Here is a 23,216-nt window from a genome sequence, read left to right as displayed (position 1 = left end):
GTCATTTGTATACACAAGGAACAGTAACTCTGAATCTCTGTTTGGGTAAAGCTGTTTCCAGCAGCTCCTGACTAATCCGCTGCTGCCAGATGAAGAGAAGTGAGGAAAGGGGGAAGTTTTTGCACTGCGCTTTTGGTACAAAGTGCAGAGGTATGAGAATACTCTGCTGCTTTTGTTTGAAGAAAACAAGTTGCTTAATGTTTAGTCTGATGCTGACTCAAGTAGAATATGCTGTAACTGCCCTGTTGTCAGCTGCTGCTGACTTGAAGTGCCGGTCTTTCTGGGGATAAAGGAATGAGATGGAAAACGATGGCGGTCTGCATCTGGTACGATCCAGCCATTAGTATTTCTAAAGGAAGTATTTTGGGTTTTTGTTTGTTTATGTCCTTATTTGAGCCGACAGGCCCAACTTCTTTTCTCCTGTCTCCTGGGGAAACTGCACTTTTAAGACTCCAGTGTCTGAATTAGTGAAAATATTTACTTCATAGCCAGCTATGTATGTGGGTTTCAAAGTCTCCGTGTTTTCGAGCCTTGCTGGGTGCAGGGATGAGGAGGAGCAAGACCCAGGCGTTTGACCCAGGCTGGCCAACAGGATTATTTCACACTATGAGCATCACATTCAATATAAATTATAAAGTTTGCTGCTCTCTCCTTTGATGGCGGCAGTCCACAGAATTCCTTGCCCCGGTGCCAGGCCCCTGAGCCCTTCCCTTCCTCCCGAAGCCGTAGCACTCGCAGTGTCCGACATTTGCTGTCCCTGCTGGGAGTGCACAGCTTCCTGCCGATAGAATTGGCCGAGTATAATCTTTGTATATTTTAATTAGTATCGGGATCAATACTGGTTCTTTAGTATTGTTAATTATTTAGTCTTATTCTATTAAATCTATTTACATTTCAACCCCCGTGTTTCCTTGTTTTTCCCCAGTTCCCCTTCCCGGGTGGGGAGGGTTCATCGGGTGAATTGTCTAAACGAAATAAACTGTGGTGGGTGTCTCAAACCGTAACAGTTTACTATATAATTTGCCTGCAAACGAAATCCCCTTCTCGTTTGGAAACACTCTTATTACGGCAGGCTTCTCGCGTTGAGAAAATGAGCTGCTGCAGCAGAAATGTGAAGGTTTTGAAGGCGTTTGACCTCCCCTGTGAAGGACGGACATGGCGGGAGCCTCTGCCTCAAGCCTGCCCTTGGCCGAGCGCCGGCCGGGGGCCAGCGGGGAATTTACCTGTCGTGCGGGCCGCGGGACGGCTGCTGGACTACTCTTGAGGAACCGAAAGCGGCCAAGGTGAAGGACCTAAAACTCCTCTCCCCTCGGCGGGGCGGGCGGGCCCGGGGACGGCCCTCCCCGGGGCGGAGCGCGGCCCTGTCCTGGCCCGGCCCGGCCCGGCCTCGCCGCCGCCTCCCGCTCGTCGCTCTCCGCCATGGCCTTCGCCACCCGCCACTTCGTGCGCGCCGCCGCCTCCTCCTCCGCCGCTGCCGCCGCCGCCACGGCGGCCGCCAAGAAGCTGGTCGTCAAGCATGTGACGGTCATCGGCGGTGGCCTCATGGGTGCCGGCATCGCCCAGGTGAGCGAGGCCCGGCCCGGCGGGGTGAGGGGAGGGAAAGGGAGGCGGCGGCGGCGCCATGGCGGCCGTTGGGCGGCCGTTACTGGGCGCGTGGAGCGGGAGGACCCCTTCACGCCCGGTTGGGGGCCGTGGTGGCGGGCCGGTGGGGTGAGGTGGGGACTGTGCTTGGGGACCTCGGCCCCCCCCCCCCCCCAAAGGGCTCTTGTGGGCTCTGCCGCCGGCCGGGGCCCCTTCCCGGGCTGAGGTGGTGGAGGAGGGAGCCGACTCCAGCGCCCGCCGCCCCGGCTGCGGCCCCGCGGCTTCTTGCTTTGTGTTCTCTTGCCGATCTTGGCGTCTGCGGGTCAGAGGAGCGGGCAAGAACCAGCGAGGTCAATGCTGTGTTCAGTTCTGAGGTCCCTCGCTACAGGAAGGACATTGAAGTGCTGGAGCGTGTCCAGAGGAGAGCCACCAAGCTGGTGAGGGGTCTGGAGAAAAGTCATATGAGGAGAGGCTGAGGGAACTGGGCATGTTTAGTTTGGAGAAGAGGAGGCTGAGGGGAGACCTCATTGCCCTCTACAACTACCTGAAAGGAGGGTGTAGAGAGGTGGGTGTTGGCCTCTTCTCCCAAGGGAATAATGACAGGACCAGAGGAAATGGTCTGAAGTTGGGGCAGGGGAGGTTTAGATTAGATATTAGGAAGAATGACTTTCCTGAGAGGGTGGTCAGGCACTGGACCGGCCTGCCCAGGGAGGTGGTGGAGTCGCCATCCCTGGAGGTATTTAAGAAACGTGTAGATGTGGCACTTCAGGGCATGCTCCAGGGGCCAAGATTGTTGGGTTGTGTCTGTTTGTGGGTTTTTTTTGGGTGGTGGGGTTTTTTTTGGTTTTTTTTTTTTTTGTGGTTGGACTCGATGATCTCAAAGGTCCCTTCCAACCATGAAGATTGATTCTGAGATTCTGTTTTAACTTGGTTAAGGTGGTTCTTAAGACGATGTGTGCGGGCTGCTCATAAGCCAGGCAGTGGGTAATAAATATTTGGGTAAACGTTGGTGCAATAAAGAAGCTGCTTCTGGCTTGGCAAGGCAGCGGATCAAGTGACATTTCACAAGTTGTTAAAGTAGAATGCAGCAGCTAAAGTTAACATTTAGCTGTCAATCAGCTGTAGAATTATGAAGTGGTTAATATTTAAATGGGGCTTATATTTCCCAGTGTTTAATCTCAGGCCTTTGGCTTTCAAGTTCATCTTTAACTTGATAGCTTTGGGATGGAAGACTGAATGGTCCTGTCAGTGATTTAGGATTTAGGTATTTACTTAGTTCACAGAAAGGACCTGTTGCCCAAGATACCAGGATAGTTCTCAAACTTCACAAAGAGTAACTGGAGTAGGCAGGCATTCCCGGGTGGAAACTTGACAGTGAGGTTGGAGTTTATAAATGGCAATTTTCCATTGTAATGAATTAATATATTTCCTTCTCAGAACTGAAGATTTCTCACATTCCTGGCGTATCTCTAACAGGAGGAATAAAGGGGCTATTTCTCGTATTGTATTTTTTTTCCCCTAGAGGAATTAGATAGTTGTTTATTAACTTTTCTGATAAAAACACTTCTCTGTACCTTGGTACTAGAGCCTGAGGTTTCCACTGAAGGAACTATCAAAGAACAACTGAAGAAAGTGGTTCTCATGTTTGAGGAAGGTGCACACTGTGCAAAGGTTATAATTCTGCAGGGAAGGTGAACAGATCTGCATATTCCATTACAGTGCACGTTTTCAGAGAGCAGCTTGTCAAGAGAAACATGTCTGGTATTTGGCAGTAACAGGGGTTGCAGTCTTCTGCCACTGTCAAGGACCAAGGATTGTTTTGCTGACCATCTGCCTCTGATTTATCAATCCAAAATTATCTCAAAGCAGAGGTGGTTGTTGCACTGAGTGGGGTCTCCTCTGCACCCTGTTAATAAAGCTTCTCTTCACCTTTAGAACACTTAAGAAGTTGTCTCTCCTCTTTCCTTGCTTTCTCATACTGTCAGGAGAAGCTAACTTCTGCTAAAATGTATGGCTGAAAGCCAGGAGTTTGTAATTTCTGATTCTGCCACGTGAAAAGCACTTCTGTATGAGAAAAGCATTAGTTGACTCCCCAGCACTGTTTCTTATTTAGTATTCTTAAGATCATCAGATAGTAGAGTTTGAGCGAGTGAGTGCTTGAATTGCAAGGAGATGGTGTGACCTTTTGCCATTTTTCTTCTTTCCTGTCCGTGTAAATATGGTAAGAATGAGGTGGGAAAAAGGAGATGTTAATTTTTCTAGGATTTTTTGCCAACTGGTCAGTGATGGTATAATTGGATAATTACGGTAAATATGGATGGTATAAATGGATAATTAGTGAAGCATCTCTTATAAATGTGCTTGGTATTGATTTTTCTTCTGAAGAGTGAAGGGTCTTGCTTTGCCATTGGAAACGATCAGCAACAGATGAAGCCTTAGGAGTGCAAGTCCAAGCTTCGCTTAAACATTTTTTATGATTCAGTTGTTTTTATGAAATGGCTGTAGTGAAAATAAAAAAAATAATAATAAAAAAAAATTAAAAAAGATGGATAAGGAAATGTCAGTCTGCAGCTGGACACCTTTTTAAAGCTATGCTGCTGCTGTCCGTAGGCAATCCGGAATTTATTTGCTGCATTAGTGAGGCAACTTGGATGAGAAGGAGATACCTATTTTTCATTTCAGCTAGCTTTGTTGCAGTAGGTCTTGTGGGCACAGGAGAACCTTAGTCTCCAGGTGTAAGGTTAGATATAAAGTAAAAGTTTGCAGAAGGGAAGCTTCTAAGTTGTGTTTCTTTAAAACCAGTCAGTGGAACCATGTTTTAACATCTGTTTTCCACAGTTATTACATTACAGCTCTGTTAGTTCAAGCATTCTGAAAATGAAGGTAGGCTGTTGCTAACTAACAAGCGAAACAAATTAAGGAGCAGCAAAGTAACAACTGGTTTATAACAGGCTGTTGCAATGTGAGGAAGTGACATTATATGTTTGAAATTAATTGAATACCAACCAAAAACACAACCCAGTAATGGTGTCTGTAGCTGAGCCAGTGTTTGTACCAAGTACGTAGTAAAGGGAGTCTGTGAGCCAGTCATGTCCGTGCAGAGTCCTGCAGTGGCAATCATTTCACTGCACTCCCAGCTCCGCTGTCACCTTCCTGTTGTTGCAGTGACATGCTCATGGCCCAACAGCAGAGCTGTGTTACGCTACGTCCTTGGGAACACAGAGTTAGCCATCCCTTATGCCACCTGTGCAACCTGCCAGCATTCCAGTTTTGGTCTCCACAGCCCTTTTTCCTTACAAGATCACAGGATCACAGTTAAGCCACTTGCTTTTTTTTTTCCAAGACAGCTGTTCGTTCTCTATCCATAGCCACAGAACTCAGCTGCTTCCAGGTGCAGGTAGCATTCTGCGGACAGCTTGGAGGAAAAATGAATTTTTTTTTCCTTTTCCCTCAAGTTGTTTGAGACCTTTATCCCTTCCCCTCCACTGCAACTGTGTGCAGGTTTTTATGATTTTTCTAGTAAAGTGCATAAGTTTTGAGTCAATGTTCTTTAGATCTCTTTTGCCTAATTCGTTGCCTAGTCTGTTGTCTGCCCCAACACAAATCAATATAGTTGGTTGTTTCGTGATACTGATGTTGAATCTTTTTTTTTTTAACTTTCAGGTTGCAGCAGCCAGTGGTCACACTGTGGTGTTAGTAGACCAGTCAGATGAAATCCTTAAAAAGTCTACAAAAGGAATTGAAGAGAGTTTGAAGAGAGTGACAAAGAAGAAATTTGCAGATAAGCCTGAGGTTGACATCTTCTTTATACTTCTAGGAGAACTTAGGAGAATAAAACTACCATACTGAAGTTCTGGTTTTGTTTACAACTACGTATTATAGAGCATGTTCGTATACTGGCTTAAAAAAAAACCCCAACTTTTTCCAGTGTGCTGAAGAACTTGGATTATCTTTTCTTGATTCAGGGAGCTTGAAAGATGTCTTACGTTATTTTCTTTCCATTGTAGACTTGAGACAAAGATTTAAAAGAACTTGGTGACCTTTTAAAACAGATGCTAAGTGTGAAATGGTGCCAAATTATTCCTCCTAATTTAATAGCAGTCTATCTTTGAGCGCTTACCTGGGACCACACCAATTTTGTCCGAAAGCAAATAATAACAAACATGTCTTAATACCTTAGTAACAAGTCTTTCTCCCCTGCCCCCCAAGACTTGGGTGCAGGATTACTGCAAATGAAATTAGGTTGCAAGTTTAACTACCCTGGAGTAACATGAATTAGATGTATAAGATATTTCGCATTTACATTACTGAGTAAGACGTATATGCAGCAAATCACTGTGGAGCAGATGATGCATCTAAGTTTATATCCTAAGGGTTATTTGTTGCTATGCTTGTTTCTTTAAATTCCACAGCAGATTGAATTCTTCTTTTGATACATATTAACATATGTAATATATACTGTTATTGGTGATTACCAGCATGAATGATTAAGCAGACAAAGGAAATGAAAAAAGGCTTATTTGCATGAGGGAGTACAGAAGAAAAATTATAATAATACCAGGATAATCAGAGCATGCTTACATAATTAAGGGGGGGTCTTCTAATCCAAAAGAAAATTGTCCACATGATGCTTGTACTTTATATATGACATTATATTCTAGTGTGCAGGTATGTTTTTACTTGTGCTACGTCTCCATTTACCCTTGGTTCAAAGTGTTGGAGTTCTGTTTGATTTCTGTCCTTACAAACTGTGTCAGCGATTGGCAGATTTACTAGTCAGAAAACAGAGTACTTTCCCCCACATTTGCGCTGAAACTATAGTGAGTGTAGGCCATTTCATTTCCTGAAGTATTCATGAACTAGCACATATCCGTTCATAGGAGTGAAACCAGATAATCACTGAATGAAAACAACGCAAAGGTTTGAAACTGGAAAAGTTCCTCTTTATGGATGACAGGCCCAGGTTGTCTCAGAAACTCCTGGTTGACCAGCCAGGTATTCACTCAGTCTCTTATGCTGAAAGTTGGACTGCAGCAAATAGTCTTCCTCAAAGAATTAATTCAAAGGTCTCCTATTTGCTCCAAAGCAGATTTGATTGGCTTAGAAAATTTTGTCAGTGAAAGCATTGTATCTGTACATACTTAGAACTTTTTCACTGATTTGGAAATTGTGGCAGACTGCCTGAATTTTTGAGGGGTCAGAAACGCTTCAGAGCATGTAAGGGGATTTTCATGTAATATAAATTAAGTCATTGTAAATAGACATTGCAACTTCTTGGAAATGTTTCAGGCTGGTGCTGAGTTCATTGAGAAGACCTTAAAGAACCTCTCAACGAGCACAGATGCAGTAGCAGTGGTCCACAGCACGGATCTGGTGATAGAAGCCATTGTGGAGAACCAGGAAATTAAAAATGAACTCTTCAAGAGGCTGGATAAGTTTGCTCCAGAGTATGTGTATTTTCCCTGTTACATTTTGAAACTTAGACCTTTGTATTGCTTGTTTTTATTCTTACACCATTAGTTCTGCATTTTCTTAGCTGCTTTCTTAAAAAAGAGTTTTTCTCCTTTAGACTAACTCCAGACTGTCCTGTGGTATGGAACAGTTGTTGTGTCAGGTGCATATCTTACAAATAATTTCAGGTGTATTCACCAGGTTTATTTACTTGTTGCATTGCTTCATTTGAGGTGCTTTTGAGTTTGTTTAGTCATAGTTTGTTTGTCCATCTACTCAGCAAGTTTAAATCCAAATGCAAATGCGCAACAGTAGAATAAGTTTGTCCTGGTACACATGGGGTATGGTTAATGTATGTGTTCTCATATTTAAATAGGGAATTGGGATGATCCAATATTTGTTTTCAGTGCACCTGGCATGAACAAGTTTTAAGAAGTCTCAGCCTCTTAGCTGTAAGTCACAGTCAGCTCAACAGTGGCTTAAGTGAGCTAAGTTTACTTTTGTATTATAGCAGTTTGGAAATAGCTCATTGCTGGTTATTAAATACCTCAGTGTGTGAGGTAAAAGTGTAAATAATTTCTTAGCATGCACTCGATTACTTATAGTCCCTGGAACTTTCTTTGGACTGTATTTGGTAACTGTTGGAAGTTACTGTTGAATTGTATCCAAACCCAAAAATGCTGTTAAGATGAGCATGCAGTCTCAGAAGCTTGATCCTTGTCATGGATGACTCAGGATCACAAGACCTTGAGTGGTTGCAGGTTGAGGCTTTAACTAGTAAAGCTAAATCTGGGGGTATTGGCTAAGAGGCATTACCTAAAGAACTAGGCAAGCTGCAGCTTGAATATAATATCAAGGAAGAAAAGATGTTATCATTAGTTGGCTTCAGCCTGGGGAGATTTTCAGGCTGTCTCATATGGTCATTAATCAAAATTACCTGGTGCTTCTGAAAACAATAAATGGTTATAAACAGCTGTGCACTAAGCACAAGATAACTTTCCATTACCCTCAGTCTGCCAGACAAAAGTAGCTGCCTTTGGCAATTATCAGGGTTCCTTGCCATGATTCGATTGTCCTTATTTTTTGAAAACAGACCGTTGGTTGCCTGAGTCTTTGTCCCTATTCAGCAGAGAAAGCTAATGAGCAAATTATAGCGTACTAAATGGCAAACTGTCTAGAACCAGTCAGCAAGAAAAAGTGGGCGCAGGGACTTGGAGCCTCATTTAATAATATGTATATTTGGTACACCTGAGGCTATTTTTCATAAGGATGAGCTGTTTATAAGCATAGCTGCCTTGAAACATCAAATTTTACATTACAGACTTTTGAAAAGTACTGGGAGTTGTTCAGATAGGCTCCCTTCTGTGGCAAAAGGCATGGTTTTGCAAGGTTGGGAAAAATGACATTAGACAAGAAGCTTTCCTTTTTAAGAGGAGAATTGGAAATGATGATAAACATACAGATATCTTACATGTAGGATAAAGAAAAGCGCAGAGTGGTGCAGAATATGGGTTGCAGCGTATTGAGTCTAGATGAAAAGAAAGAAAAGCTAGTAAAATAGTGAAACCTAGTAGCCAAGTGTTTAAAATATTAGCTATTAGATACAAAGGATAATTTGTAATTACGTGAGGAGTACAGAGTTGCCGATGGTGTGAGAATTGTGGGGGAAAGAAGAAATGGCTAGTGAGCGTTCTTTTGTGTGTTAGAAGGAGACAGCAGGCTTTGTTCATCCCACGCGGCACTTCGGTGGAGTGGAAAGCTCTCCCTGTCAGTGCAGGCGTCCTACAGCCTTCTCTAAGATTCAACATTTCAAAATTTCTAAAACTATTATACAGACTAGCTGTTGCGTCAGTGTAATGGGGGTAGTGGACTTGTGGGTATAGCTTTGAGTCTTCGGAGAAGCTCTGCTTCTGTGGGGCCCTGGGCGTTGATGGCACTGTGAAGCGTAGGTTATAGGCAGACGTCATGGAAGACCAGGCTTCTGAGGAGGGAGGACTTCTCTTAATTAAAATCTTGTGACTAAGCGTGGGGGGTAGCTGATAGCTGATCGAAACGTAAGGGGCTGTGTATTACAGTTGCTTGGACAAGATGGTGATTTGTACCTTTGCAACACGAGCTCGTGTGAAACCTTGTGGTTTTCTTCTTTTGTATTGTATCCCATGTCTCATGTCCTTCCTCAGCTGCCAGAGCTACATGTTTATCTCCCATTTTGCATTATGATGACCTTTCCAATGAAGATAAGTCTGAGGACAGCACAAAACCGAAGTGTTGCATTGAAAAAACAAAGCACAATTAACTTAATTTCTCTTCCTTTTTTCTCTATAAAAGAACTACAGTTCCTTGGAAAGTGAATCTGTGAATGGAGGGGGTGGGAAAGCAGTTCTTTATTGAGAGAAGTTTTATTCGAGGGTGAGTGAATTTCTTTGAAGTTTTCAGAGAAAATGTTACGAGCCAGGAGAGTTTGGCAACCGCAGAGAGCATTGGGAACTTGGGGTGTTCCGCATCTGGGTAACTAACTGCCCAGGTGAAATGGTGAGTGCTGTTTCCTGGATGCCATCGGTGTGAGAGCACACTAGTTGACGTGTTTAGAGCTTTGCAAAATTGCTTGTGTATGTTATACTCCTCTTAGTGTTATACTCATCCTCCTAATGTGGTAGTTGTTACTGTGTTATGTGGTCATCATCTTCAGAGCAGGCGATGAAGCATTGCTACCCACTCTTCAGTTCTGTTTTCCTTTTCTTGAATTGAGTCAGTCTCACGTTTCCATTTTGAAACGGTCAGGGTAGGGTTTTTGTAGAATATCCCCACATTCTTTGTGGCTTTTAGGCATTTAAAGACTGTAGCGCTTTTCCAAACAGGATCACAATGAACATGATGAAAGAATTTTTGGGTGTCCACTTTAAGAGCTCTTGCCAGCTTGTTTTCTCTTTATTTCTGAATGGTGGGAATGCTCGTCAGCATCTCTTGGTCTAGGGTTTATCTTTAGATGTGGAAACTTGGCTAGGAACTGGCTAGTGGTTTTCAGCTCTTCACCGTGTTAGAATCAGTGTGTTATAAAATTGTTACAAAGGAAGCATTGTTCAGTGTTCACTGTGTAATGGAGCTGGGTTGTAAGAGGCAGTTTTATTGAAATGGTATGTTTCTCTTGTGTCGGGCTCTGTTTTTAATGCCTTCCCCCTGACCCACTAGATGGCACCAAGAGAAAGCACACCGGTGCCTGGAAAAGTGTCACTAGGGCTTCACTAGTACTGTTGCTTTCAAAAGCCTTCCAACTCTGCTGTCACCTGAAGCATGCATTGTGTCACAGAGGCATGTAAATTCTATTTTAAACTCAATTTAAATCAATTGGTTGGTCAGAGCAGAAAGTGTAAATAAATTTCCCTTACACGCAACATAAATGTAATGCTTTTTTCCCCAAGGCTTTATGTTGTGTGAGGCTACAGTATTCGCCCCCAGGAGTGACGCTGAGATAAAATCTCTTACTTTAAGTGAGCCCAGATATAAACAATAGCAGTGATTACATCTCACAAATCAATGCCCTTAATTTTTATATTAATATTTGAATTCTTCTTAAACAATGGCAGATTTACGGGGAATATAAGTGTCTTTTGGATGCATTGACCTTGCAAGGTCAAAACTATGAAATGTAGAATATTATTCTAAAACCCCACCTCAGAACAGTATAAGGCCCACTTTACGGTGGGGAAATAACAAAAGAACATCTGTAAGAAATGTAAACAGGAATTCTCAGGATTTTTTATTTCCTTCTCCTTAACTGATTCTCAAAAACTGAGAAAACATAATAAAAAATGGAAATTTATGTGGGTTCTTTTATCCCCAAATGTTTTCTTTTAATGCCATTATAAGATGTCCCCACATCTTGGACGTAACTTTTTTGAAAGCTTTGTTGCAAAGCTTAATTATATCTTAGTGAAATGTAAACAAAATACCAATATAGATTAACATTTGATGAGTCCAGCAGGATAACTTTTTGAAAGGTCAATAGGATACAGCCCAGAACGGATGGGCAGAGTTTAATCTCTAATATAGTTTCTAATTTTTGTGGTTTGAAGAAAAAGCCATTTCTGTAAGCTTTTGGTGAGATGCCAGTATAGCAGGGCTGTTGGGGTTCTGAGGTATTAGTAAATCTGGTTTATGTCTGGAAAAGAACTTCATATATGTTTTAAAATTCTTGTCATTTTGTGTATTTTGTGCAGTGTCCTATGAACAGCAGGTTTTGTCTTTTCTGTTTTTTTCCATCAGCTCTTTGCTCTGCTGGTAGGTTTGCTCATCATGTCTACCATTGATCATAATAAAAAAACCAAATAGATTCCAAATTTTTCTTAAGGCTTCAAAGTGCATTTTTGACATGGCAAAGGACTGGGTTTCCATAGATGTGTAAATGATTAACAATAAAAAAAATACCATTAGGTTACCAAGATTGCTGAAGAAATTACCTGGAATATATTTGGGGAGTTAACAAAAATTTCCTAGTTACAGAGTCTTTTTTTTCCCCATCACCTAATATAAGTATTCAACACGCTTAGTCAGGAGTGAGAATCTCATACAGCCCTTACAGTGGTTATTTCATCATTGCTGTACTTCTTCCTCAGCAAAAGGATCACGATAACCAGCAGGGATATTTCTGAGAATTCTGTGGTTAGCCAATGTTTGTCTGTTTATGTTGAGCGCATCAGTCTCCTACTACCAGAAAAGTAACTGTCATTTATGCAATCTATATGTTTCTTTTTTCCAGGCATACGATATTTGCAAGCAACACGTCATCCTTGCAAATCACGCAGTTGGCTAACTCGACCACCAGGCAGGACCGATTTGGTGGTCTCCATTTCTTCAATCCTGTGCCTATGATGAAGCTTGTAGAGGTAAGTGTCTTACAACATCATCGTAATAACCGCTGTAGCACAGCAATGCAATTGTCATCACTAAAAATTCAGTTAGATGAAAGAATAGATCTGTCTGCACCTTTTCTGATATGGAATAAGCTACCTGTAGCGATAAGAGGGTGGTGCAGTCTCAGTTGAGGGGCAGGCTGAACAGACAAGATGTAACTCCTTCAGTCTCGAGGCTCCAAAGTTCTCCACTCAAGTGCCAACAGAGGTGCCATTATAGTGATCATTTCAGGCTTGCAGGCAAGCTGATTAATAAGAATTACTGACAGATTAAACAAAATCATCCGATGACTGACAGAAGAATTTGATTGTTACCAGTGTAGAAATTGATAGAAAATGACCTGACATGAAATCTTACTGCCTTCTAACTTTTGAAATGAAGTCAGTGTTCCAGATGATTTGTCTGGAAGTATTGCGATATTTCCCAGCCTTTAAGGAAGTGTAAAAAGAAGTTTTTACATAACTCCTTCAGACATCTTTTCTAAACATAGTCTCTTTGGCTACATCATGCAATTTCTAATAACACTGCAAAGCAGAGCAGAATAAAAAATAATCTGTTATAAGTGTTTATCTGAGCCTGCAAAGTAAAGGTCACATTGCAGAAAAAATGACAGCTCTCTTCCTTTTTCTCACCTTCCCCTGTTATGGCTCACCTTCATTAACTAGGACTTAAAAGTAAGAGTAAGTGAAAATAAACTTTGCATTTTGGCCACTTTGCCCCAATGTTTCATGAACTTCGTGCCCTTAAATGCTGTAAATATTGTTCATCTGTTCCATGAGTTCTAGTATTGCTTCGGTGACAGGCACTTGAAATACGTCATCCCTGCCTTTTGAACTCCTGAGCTTCACTTTATTATGTTTTTTGCTTGTTTCCCATTAAAAAAAAAACATATTATGCAGTTGCTTGCTCTGTGTCTTTGAATGTATTATTCTCTTCCTCCCCCTTTTTGAAATGTTTGAACCTTTTGGCTGAAATGAACAACTTTGATTCAGAGTATGGTTGTCTGGTGAGGGCTCGGACACTTGCAAATTGTCTCTCACTAACTTTGGTACCCATGTGGAGTTGTTTTGTTTTTTTTTTTAGTTTAATATTGCATCCTGTATATTGTGACTAAATGCTGTGGGGAAATCTTGTAAGAGGGAAAGGGAGGAATTTTGTAGGTGTTGTCAGAGATAACAGAAATCTTTAGTGCAATTCCTTAGGCTAACATAGGCTTTATTGATTTCTGTGCTATGAGCTACTCGTTGGCAGTAATTTATTTCTATGGATGAAATGTTCTATGCCTTGTCTCAAGCCTAAGACAAATCAGTCTTTAGAAATCTAAATTAAGCTTCTGTGAGATTTGAAAAATACAGAAGTTATCTATCATTGTTTGTAAAAACCAAAATATAGCAATCCCTGTCTGACTGCTGTGGTCAGTCTTTATAATTTGGGGTTTTTTTTCACCTGATGTATGAACGTCCTAGCCCAGAGTCGCTCCAGTCGATGAGTGCTATTTGAAGAACTTTAAAACACAGAAGAGACGCTTTTAGTGACTTGATCTTGAAAGGTGCCAATATTAGTAAATAAATACACTTTTTAAAGCTTTGCTTTTGTTTTAGATCTACTGCTGTAAATCGGGATTGGCGTTGACAAACAATGTGGAACAACATTTTCGGTGTAAAACAGCTGCTTCAGTTTGAAATAGGGGAAAAATCAAGAGAATTGCCCAAACAATGAAAGATATTACTGAAACTGGCAGTCATCTGTCATGGAAACTGTCCTTCATGGCTCACAAATCTGCAGTGCCTTTGAGTCATATCTGCGCTTTTCATAGTTTCCTGATCTCATGCTCAGAGGCAGATAGCTTTGAGGGGATTTCTATCTCTAATAATCCAAAAGGCTAGTGCTAACGTTTCAAATTTCTGAAGTGTATATTAAAACCTCATTCTTGAGGCTGTTGCAGTCTTACTTGAGTATTTCAGATATTTTTATCTAATATCAAAGTAAAAGAACACTATTTTTTCTGCTGAGAAACAAGCCTTTTCCTCAGTTCTAACAGTGGGGTTTTTTTTGTATTGGTCTTATATCAGTTATTAGGGTGGGGGAAATCTCTGTGTGACTTACTTATATGAACAGGGTGGTCAGCTTTAACTGCTTATGTATAGCAGTTTTTAATAACTGCACATGGAGGTCAGGTTCGACACAAATATCACAACCAGTTCAGCTTCTGCAAGTCTTTTTTTTTTCTTCTTTTTTTTGGGGGGGTGAGGTGGGGTAGGTCTCTAATAAATGACTTAATGCATCCCAACTCCAGTGAAGTATAGAAAATATTACATGTGACAAAAGACTCAGTTTTGAAGAAAATCAACGTAGAAACGTACTACTCAAAAGCTAAGAAGCTGTCGCAAATTTGAAAGATAGGTTTTAAATTTTCTTTAGAATTAAATGTCTGTGTTGTAACGTCTACCCTCTGCCCAACATAAACACAACCCTTGATATCAGGAACTTTGTCTGTTAACGTGGTTCTCTAGAGTGATGCCATCATGTTTCCCAAGTCAACAGAGGCTATGTAGCTTTTAAAGTTGTTCTGTTATACTATAATCTCTAAGTGTGATTCCAGAGGATGTTCCCTTTTACCATCCATAGTAGCTGTGTGGGAAAGTGTCTTAAAGAAAAATATAACTTCAAAATGTGTAAAATGCTGCATCTGTCGTTAGAATAGATTTCTGTCTGTTACATATATATCCACTGAAATTGCTTTTTGCAAAACAAATGTTTTCTGAATTTCTGGAATAATATTCTGGATTACAGTTTAATCATTCCCAGTACAGTACTGGGAAATGAAAGAGATTCTGCTCATAAATGTGCTTACAGTCTCCCTACCTTCCCTCTGCCCAGGTCATCAAGACTCCAATGACCAGCCAAAAGACTTTTGAATCGCTTGTGGATTTCAGTAAGGCAGTAGGAAAGAGTCCTGTCAGTTGTAAGGTGAGCGCATTTTGATTGTAGTGTGTTCAGAAGGTCTGTCCTTGAACACTGCAAATGTTAAGGTGGTAGGTTTTAGTGGATGTAAGAGCACTTCAAGAATTTGCAGGCTACTTTTGGATGTTGGATGTTTTGCAGTTGGATGAATCCTCCACGGTGTGTGCTCACTGCAAGTTTTTCTTAAGCCTGCAGTAACTAGACACGTATTAGTCTTCATTGCTTCGCAGCTTTGGTTTTTTTTCCTCTAGAGGAACACCCTACTTCCTAAGCACACTTTTTCCGAATCCATTAAGTTGTGGTCTGGGTAGCTTTATGCAAGCTATTGCCTTGAGTTTCACAGCCCCCAGGAGACATTTGGTCATAAAAAGAAGGGCCTTAAATCTGGTAGTTACCAGTAATTCAGTGTCTGGGTGCTGGACTCTAATTCTGGCTGTACTGCTAAATTGTTCTGTGGCCTTAGTTGACTTTTTTCCTGTTACCGTCACAGTTTTGCAGTATGTAATGTGCAGAATATATGATGAATATATATGAATTATTGCTATAAATTAGCTTGGGAAGAGGGTAATGCAGTCTTCATGTCTGAACCTTTTGTTTTTTCCTTTTTTTTTTTTTTTTTCTTTTTGTTTTTAAATACCTGTTTGTAGAAGAAAAGTTACTTGCAGTTCTCTGGATTAAATATTGAGATAAAAATGGAATGAGCAGTAAACATCTGAACCAGTAATAGTATACGAAATAATGCTATATTTGCAGAGCTCTTTCTCTTTTCTTTGTATTTTTGATTTTGATTAAAGCTTGTTTAAGAGAAGTTCTGTATCAATTTGTTACCTTCTTCTGACAGCACGTATCTTATCTTTTCAATGATAGTATTGGTGTTTGCTATTGGAGCGATCCTAACTTTCAAAAGCATGGTTTATTATTGAGCACTGGGGGAGGTGTAGACTATTTAGCCAGGAGTATTTCTAGTAGTGAACACAGGAAAAAAATTGTTATGGAAGAACTATGCTTCTTGTATCCTTTAGGAAATTGTATCAGGAGAATTTTGCTGAAGAAAACTCATTTGCCAACTGGCCACATTAAATTGTTTTAAGATTAATTGAGTTGGGTTTGTAGTAGTCTTATTGTTCTCAGTCATGACAAATGGTTGTTTGTGAAATTCCTCTTTTGTGTTTTAATACTAAGCAGATAAATCAGATGAAAAATACAGTTTAGAGAGTACCCAAAGTTGATGATTCAGTAAGTGTCTTCATCCACTTGTTTAATTTGTCATGTAGTGTTTAGTGTAGCGCTGGTAAAGAATGTTTATTTAGAATCCCTTTTTTTCTTTTCCCAGGATACTCCAGGGTTTATTGTAAACCGTCTCCTGGTGCCATATATGATGGAAGCCGTTCGACTTTTCGAGAGAGGTACTTGCTGGAGTATTGACTTCAAGGAATGTTGACATATTACACCGCTAAATGTTATATCCCTTCGGAATAGCCTTGGGATTCCCTCAAAACTTTCAGGCCTTAAAGGCTGGAAGTGAATAGTGGACATCAAACGTGAGCCAATATGTGTGGTTGGAAAGACATTGTCTTCACTTTGAAATGTCAGTGGATGCAGAGTCGGAAAGTACTAATTACATGTGTGTGAAATTTCTGGTGGTGGAAAACATTTTTGTTTTGGAGATGACAAGGTGAGTGTAGTGCCATTGTAAGAATTCCCACTAATCGGGAACCTCCCTCTCTCCATCCCAAGAGATGTTAGTGAAACTGGTTGAAAATCCCCTAATGGGACCATTAGCAAAGTTCTCCTAAGTTCACTTATATTGGACTTGTGAAATAAACCACCAATTTTCAGATGAGGTAAGCAGTATAATACTCAGTGTCACACTACAGTATTGGCATACAAGTGATTTGGGCTAAACTATTGTTCCATATAACCTCCTGTTCCTCTTCTATGTCCTTTTTTAGACATAAGTTCCTTAGGAACTCCCATCTCACTGCTGATCTCTTTTACGTTAATACTGAGGGTAGGTAGAAATAATCATGAGTCCCCACAGAACCACTAAATTTTTCAAAGCATTGATAATTGCTTTGAAAAGGAAACAAGCCAATACTGTAGTAGATAAAGAGGAAATTATGGAGTATAATTGCTTTTATTTCAAGTGCTCTGCTCATAGCTCCATGCTACTAAGAATGTCATTTGAAACATTTTGTTTTTGAAATCACTGCTTTTTTACAGATGAAAGCACTCCATTATCAGGATTCCACCAAATATGCTTTAAATATTAAAAATCTCTTTTATAGCACATGGAAGGGATGGTTTGATCTCCAGAAAAAAAATAAAACCCAACACTGCTTGTTTATCCATCAACAGATGTACCTAATTACATCTCAAATGGAGAAAAGAGCAATTTTAGTGACTTGAAAGGCAAAGGCATGGGTGCGAGGGGGCATTATTCTCTTAGAAAAAGTCACCATTTTAAATAAAGTGTATGGGTGTTCCAGTGTGTTTAAAAGAGGTGCCTTTGTTAAGTCACATGTATCATTATGCATATTTCAGGAGACAATAGAACTTCTAATTAAATGTAGAAGAAAACAGTCACTGAGATTATATGTTAAAATTGACTTGTTTTCTGCCTAAGCAAAACAATATTTTGATTTAATCTTTATTCTGTTTGTATTTTGTTCAACAGTGTGATATTTCCAAACTTGTTAAAGTTAATTTATAAATTTTTAACTCTAATGAAATCTATTTAAAAAGCTGGTTAATGTTTTGAAAAGTCTGATGGCTGTCTTCTAATTCATATTTTTCCATTGAATCGGGTTAAATTTTTATCGTATCCTTTGCATTAATTATCAGAGTAAACACTTGAGCCAGATTGTAATCTGCTTTAGTATGAAATTTGGTCTTTTTTCCTAGCAACCCCAAGCACTGCGATACCATTTTATTGGGTCAGTCCTTGAGTCTTTATTTATACAAAATCTCCTTGGGTTAGATGTGTGCTTTTGCATAGGCAAAATACCTGTAGTAGATTAACGCTGATTTAAACAGGGGACATATTATAAGTATTAATGTATGGTGGTCTGTACTGTCCTATTCTCGGTGGAAAACCAAAAAAGCAGTCAGTCAAATTTCAGCTTTATACTCAGAGACTGGTATGAGCTAGGGATATAACCCTTGTTTCCCTTTTACTATTTTCAATTTTATTGTGATGCACCTGTATACACTTAGGTGGCCAAGTCCCAAGTTTGACAAAGTGGGACAAATACGTTGACAAAAAAATATTTAAATTGCATCAATTTCAAATCGATTGAGGATTTACGTGTCATGTTATTAATCAAGGTTAATTTTCTCAGTTCCTCAGAAATAAAATGGGGTTTAAAAAAAAATTGTCAGCTTCGAAGAGCAGAAGGAGACATATAAAAATTATTACTTCATACAGAACTTTCACTGAAATTGTTGTTTTTACAGAGATTTTTGGAAATTTATTTCTAATATTCTCTTATCTTAGGTGTATAAATTGTATAAGGTATGTCTGCCAAGCTTTTGGACACTCTTAATGCCTGTACGCATCGAGCATGGAGGTTACTTAACAAGTATCTCTGGGGTTTGCTTAACTTTGTCCTTTTTATAGGATCTGCAAAGAATTGCACTGCCTTTATCAAAATAGGTATTAGAAATAACCAGTAGAGGTCATCTGCTTTCATGGCAGTATAAAATATGCATTCCCAGCAAAAGAACGAGGTGAATCTTAGCTGTGACAATGTGTCAGTGCAGCATTTGTATTTTTATAGGTACAGCCTGAAGTAGAACTAACCAATTTCTGGTAATTTTGATTTTTTTTTTTTTTTTTTTAATAATTTTTGGAATTCACAAATTGAACTGCACCTGCAGAGTCTCTTCAGGTCACTCCTGTCTGCCATCTCTGGTGCTGATGGATATCCTCCGGTGAAGGTTGCTGTAACTGAGCACGTTACTCAGCCGGTGCTGCTCCCCTCCCCACGTCAGCTGGGCGTCACTTGCCTTCTGGCTGTTGTAGACTAAGGGTAGCTCTGTCCTGTGCATCACTCAAAAGCTGCTGCTGATCTCTTGAAGCTGAAATTGAGATCTTTCCTTACTTAGACTACTCAGCTGCCTCTAAACACCTCTTGATTCTTCATAGTGACCAGTTCTTCCTCTAGTCCTTCTGATAGGTTGAGCACAGTAACTGTGGCTCCATCAATAGTGTAGTGATCTATATTGAGATGCGAGAGGAAGCTAGAAAAATGGAAAGCAAGCCTGCAGAGCTTTTTTCTTTTTTTTTTTTTTTTGTGAGAGATTCAGCTTTATACTCCAGCGTGTATATGCTGACTCCAGTTTTTGTGGTTCTGAAACGTGCAGAGATTTCTGTGAAGAGCTGCACCAGGGTGAAATAATACCCTGTTAATTATTTATGAGTGGTGCCAAGTAGATGCGGAATCTTCTCTGTTCATCAAACTGTCAATCTTTTCTCTAGGAGATGCATCAAAGGAAGATATTGATGTTGCTATGAAGCTTGGGGCTGGCTATCCCATGGGTCCGTTTGAACTGCTGGACTATGTTGGGTTGGATACCAGTAAATACATTATAGATGGTACTGCATGCTGATTTTCTTATATTTTTCCCCTTTTTAGCTAAATTGTACATGAATGTTCTAATGAAAATATGACTCTTGATTAGTTTACACTGAATGTTTATGGCATAGCCTTTTAACTGTTGAGGAGAAAGGAAGAAGAATTCAGCTTAGAATGCTGCACGAGTACAGCATTTGTACTGTGTGCCTGTACCCTATATACATGGGGACAAAACAGTGGTGGTTTTGCTGACTTCATCAAGTTCCAGTGGAAAATAATAATAATATTAGTGGAACTTTTATATAACTGAAAAGAATCAGTGAGAAGAGAGGCGTATACTGGAGGTAAGAAATTCTGATGAAAAGCAACAAATGTTGAGCCTCCCTGTCCTTTTTCTGCCAACCATCTTTTCATCCTCAATTAATAGGAAAACCCAGTAAATACTTCAAAAGATGCAAGAACACCATCTTCCTTTCACTTCAGTTGATAAGTGGATGAATGTCAGTACAATAACAAAAAAAAGACAGAATTGCTGATGGCTTGTTGATGGTTGTTGTATTATTTTGAATGAGGAGCTTAAATATTCTCCGAGGCAGAATGTCACTTTCAAAATGGCATCTTCAATGAAACCTCTTTTGCTTTTAGCCAGTGCTGTGGAGTAGTGTTACATTTTTTTTAACTGACTGTGTCTTTCGCAGGTAGAAGTTCAATTTGGAATTTCTTTCCACTTGAATTTCTTTTCAGCATAGGCTTTGTTTTATTTTCTTGTACTTGAATATATTTTAAAAGTTCTCCTTAATTTTTTTAAAAAGTATTAAAAATCCTCAGTCATAGAGACTATAAGGTGTTCAGAGTAGACTACACCTAAAGTCTAATTGCTAGATTTGCTCATAATCATCAATACTGATCTGTGCTTTATGAATCTGTATTGAAGGGTCTCAGAGAGTCTAGGATAAATTACAAACCTCCTTCGGTTTTCTGACCTCTTAATATTTTTTAAAGAGATGTAGATCTCTATTATCTTTGCATATAAACAGAACTGTTACTAATTCATCCACTTCTTTTCTTCCACCAGGATGGCATTCATTAGAGCCGAACAATCCTCTTTTTGCACCCAGCCCACTCCTGAATAAACTGGTAGAAGAAAAGAAGCTGGGTAAAAAGACCGGAGAAGGATTTTACAAGTACAAATGAACTCCAGACCTCAAGAGGTGTTAAACTATCTGTGTATGCTATTCAGCATTGCCATATTACACATGAATTGTGTTTAAACCTTCCCAAGGATGGCACAAGCTGCATTTAGAACATAACCCACCTCTGAACGCAGTGATTGCACTAGTTAACTATTTCTCTGGTGGAAGCTTGATTTGGTAGATTATTTTTTTCTGGTAATTCTGAGAAGCCTTATATGTACAGTGCCTTCATGCAAATGTTGATTTTTCAGGTGCAAGACAGAACGATGACTGAATTTATGTATTTGAAACATGGTATTAATGGGAAAAATCCTAAAAATAACCGCACTTTCTTAAAAATAAAATTTTCAACAATTCCGTATTGAATGTCATGGCTTGCAGTCGATGTACTTGGTTGTAGTCCACTGGGTGGCAGTCTCTTCCGTAGCAACGGAAAGGCAGTAAGTTGTTTTGTTAGGATTTTTCTTAACTGCAGTGCTTTCTGTAACTGTAGGAGTAAATTACAGTGCCTTAAACAATGATTTTTTGAATATCATGTTGTTTAAAAAAAATTTAAATAGCCCTGCAATGGCAGACTGTCACCTGGACAGAAGGTCCCCAATTAAAAGCAGAGCTCATGATTTGTGTTGGGATTTTCTGGCATTTTCAATTACTGGTTGAGAGCCTCCTTTTGCTAGGTGCTGTAGAAACATAATGAAGAGGTGGTTTCTATTTTGAAGGGCCTAGGCTAGGAAGCCGGTGAAAGCTTCCGTATGCTTTCGAGAGCCCTGTAAATTGGCTTTATTTCCTGGCTATTCATTTAAAGTGTCATTTCTACACACTACACTACTACTGTAGTTGAGTACCTCGGGGGATTGAAATTGGTGGCTGTGCCATGTAAACAAATAGGCGTGTCTGGCTGTGTGAAGCACCTTCTGTTCTGCAACTTAATTTCCTTGGGGCTCAGCAGAACCTGGATTTGTTCATGGTGGGAGCGCTGCAAATCCTGCCTTTTCTCCAAATACTGCAGAGCAGGTGGGCGTGAGGGTTGGAGTTTCAGTTCAACTGAGTAGTAGCCTTCTTTTACTTTGTGAATTTTGGATCTGCAAACTGAGTGCTTATATATATATTTTTTTAGTTAAGGAAATGCTGAATAATTATTTAACTCTAAGTTGCCTCTTCCTCCCTCCCCCAACATCTAATTCAGATTGCATATAAAGAAACTGAGGCAGTTTCTTTATATCACGCAATCAGACAAGAAATCTCTGAGTAGAGAATAAAAATTGTTGGTTTATTTGATCTTGGTTCCTAATTACAGATCTTCTGATTTTGGGTCATAGAATCATAGAACGATTAGAGTTGGAAGGGACCTTAAAGATCATCTAGTTCCAACCCCCCTGCCATGGGCAGGGGTACCTCCCACTAGACCAGGTTGCTCAAAGCCCTGTCCAACCGGGCTTTGGACAATTCCAGGGACAATCCCACAGCTTCCCTGGGCAACCTGTTCCAGTGTCTCACCACCCTCAAAGTAAAGAATTTCTTCCTAATATCTAATCTAAATCTCCCCTCTTTCAGTTTAAAACCATTACCCCTCATTCTATCACTTGTCTTGAAAGAAGAGAGTTGAAGGAAAGAAATGGTAGTGTAGACAGTCTCTTTCCTTTACTGATATGTTGTTAAATTGAATTGGTTTTCCTAAAATAAAGTCCGCTTACTGCATCTGAAGACTGCTTCACTTGAAGGTGCTTAGTGCTTGTAATTCAGTTTAGTGACTTCTAAGTGCTGCAGGGGGAAGTTAGCTTCATAAGTACTGTTTTCAGTAGTAATTAAAAATGGGGACGTGTATTACTCTTATGTCTTAGAAAATGCTAATTGTCTTTTACAAAAACATTAACTTGATGCTGCTCCCTTTACTCAGAAGATCATCTTTATTTTTGATTTGGAAATGCTTGGGTTTATAGCAAGGTATAGGCTATTTAATATTAAATGTGCAAAATATTTTTCACTATTAAATGTGATATTTTAGAAAAACAAACTTTCTCTAAAACAGTGTTTTCCTTTCAGGAGCTCTAACAGGTACAGTATGTATATATGTAATACATACAAGAAACCTGAGAGAGGCGTTTGTAAGTTGGGCTTGCTATTTCAGAAGAGACTTCTTTTTCTCAGTAGCAAATAGGCCATGTGGAGGTACTTTACTGGTGGGTGGGGATGGTTTATTTTATCAGCATGTGGAGTAGTGTGCCGGGATGAGCAGAGATGAAGTAAAGGGCCAAAACTTCAAATACTGTCCCGTAACTCTAGATCAGAAGGCATAGTGGTAATTGAATGACTGAAACCATTGAATCAAGGTAAGCCTTTTCTTTTGCTCCTCACTGAGGAGGCACGGAGGATGTAGAAGTCCCTTCTTGTGTTCAAGATTGTGATGAAATTTGTCAGAAGTAGGGTATTAAATAGTCGCTCCTAGTTTCTACAAGAACTTCTGCAGCTTTGACAGTTTAAAGATGTCTAGGAGGCTTAAAGAATTGAGTAAGGAAATAAGGGAATTGTCTGTCTCCAC

General features: G+C 39.9%; 1 protein-coding gene across 3 annotated transcripts; it reads left to right on the top strand.

The window, feature by feature from the left end:
- The first annotated feature begins 1,379 nt into the window (after window positions 1–1,379).
- On the top strand, window positions 1,380–22,683 carry HADH (hydroxyacyl-CoA dehydrogenase). Of its 3 annotated transcripts, none has more exons than XM_074147448.1 (8): window positions 1,380–1,563; window positions 5,245–5,373; window positions 6,871–7,028; window positions 11,789–11,915; window positions 14,824–14,913; window positions 16,241–16,313; window positions 19,388–19,504; window positions 20,560–22,683. In XM_074147448.1, exons 1-8 carry the CDS (start codon window positions 1,420–1,422, stop codon window positions 20,676–20,678), a joined length of 957 nt encoding a protein of 318 aa, XP_074003549.1. In that variant the 5' UTR covers window positions 1,380–1,419; the 3' UTR covers window positions 20,679–22,683. The 3 variants fall into 3 exon arrangements, with proteins under 3 accessions (XP_074003549.1, XP_074003550.1, XP_074003548.1); XM_074147449.1 differs by having other exon boundaries at window positions 1,402–1,563; window positions 19,388–19,486; window positions 20,560–22,676; XM_074147447.1 differs by having other exon boundaries at window positions 1,413–1,563; window positions 16,241–16,325; window positions 19,343–19,504; window positions 20,560–22,682.
- The last annotated feature ends 533 nt before the right edge of the window (window positions 22,684–23,216 follow it).

The sequence above is a fragment of the Numenius arquata genome, chromosome 5 (assembly GCF_964106895.1).
Source record: "Numenius arquata chromosome 5, bNumArq3.hap1.1, whole genome shotgun sequence".
Taxonomy (NCBI): domain Eukaryota; kingdom Metazoa; phylum Chordata; class Aves; order Charadriiformes; family Scolopacidae; genus Numenius; species Numenius arquata.
This window is presented reverse-complemented; position numbering and strand designations above follow the sequence as displayed.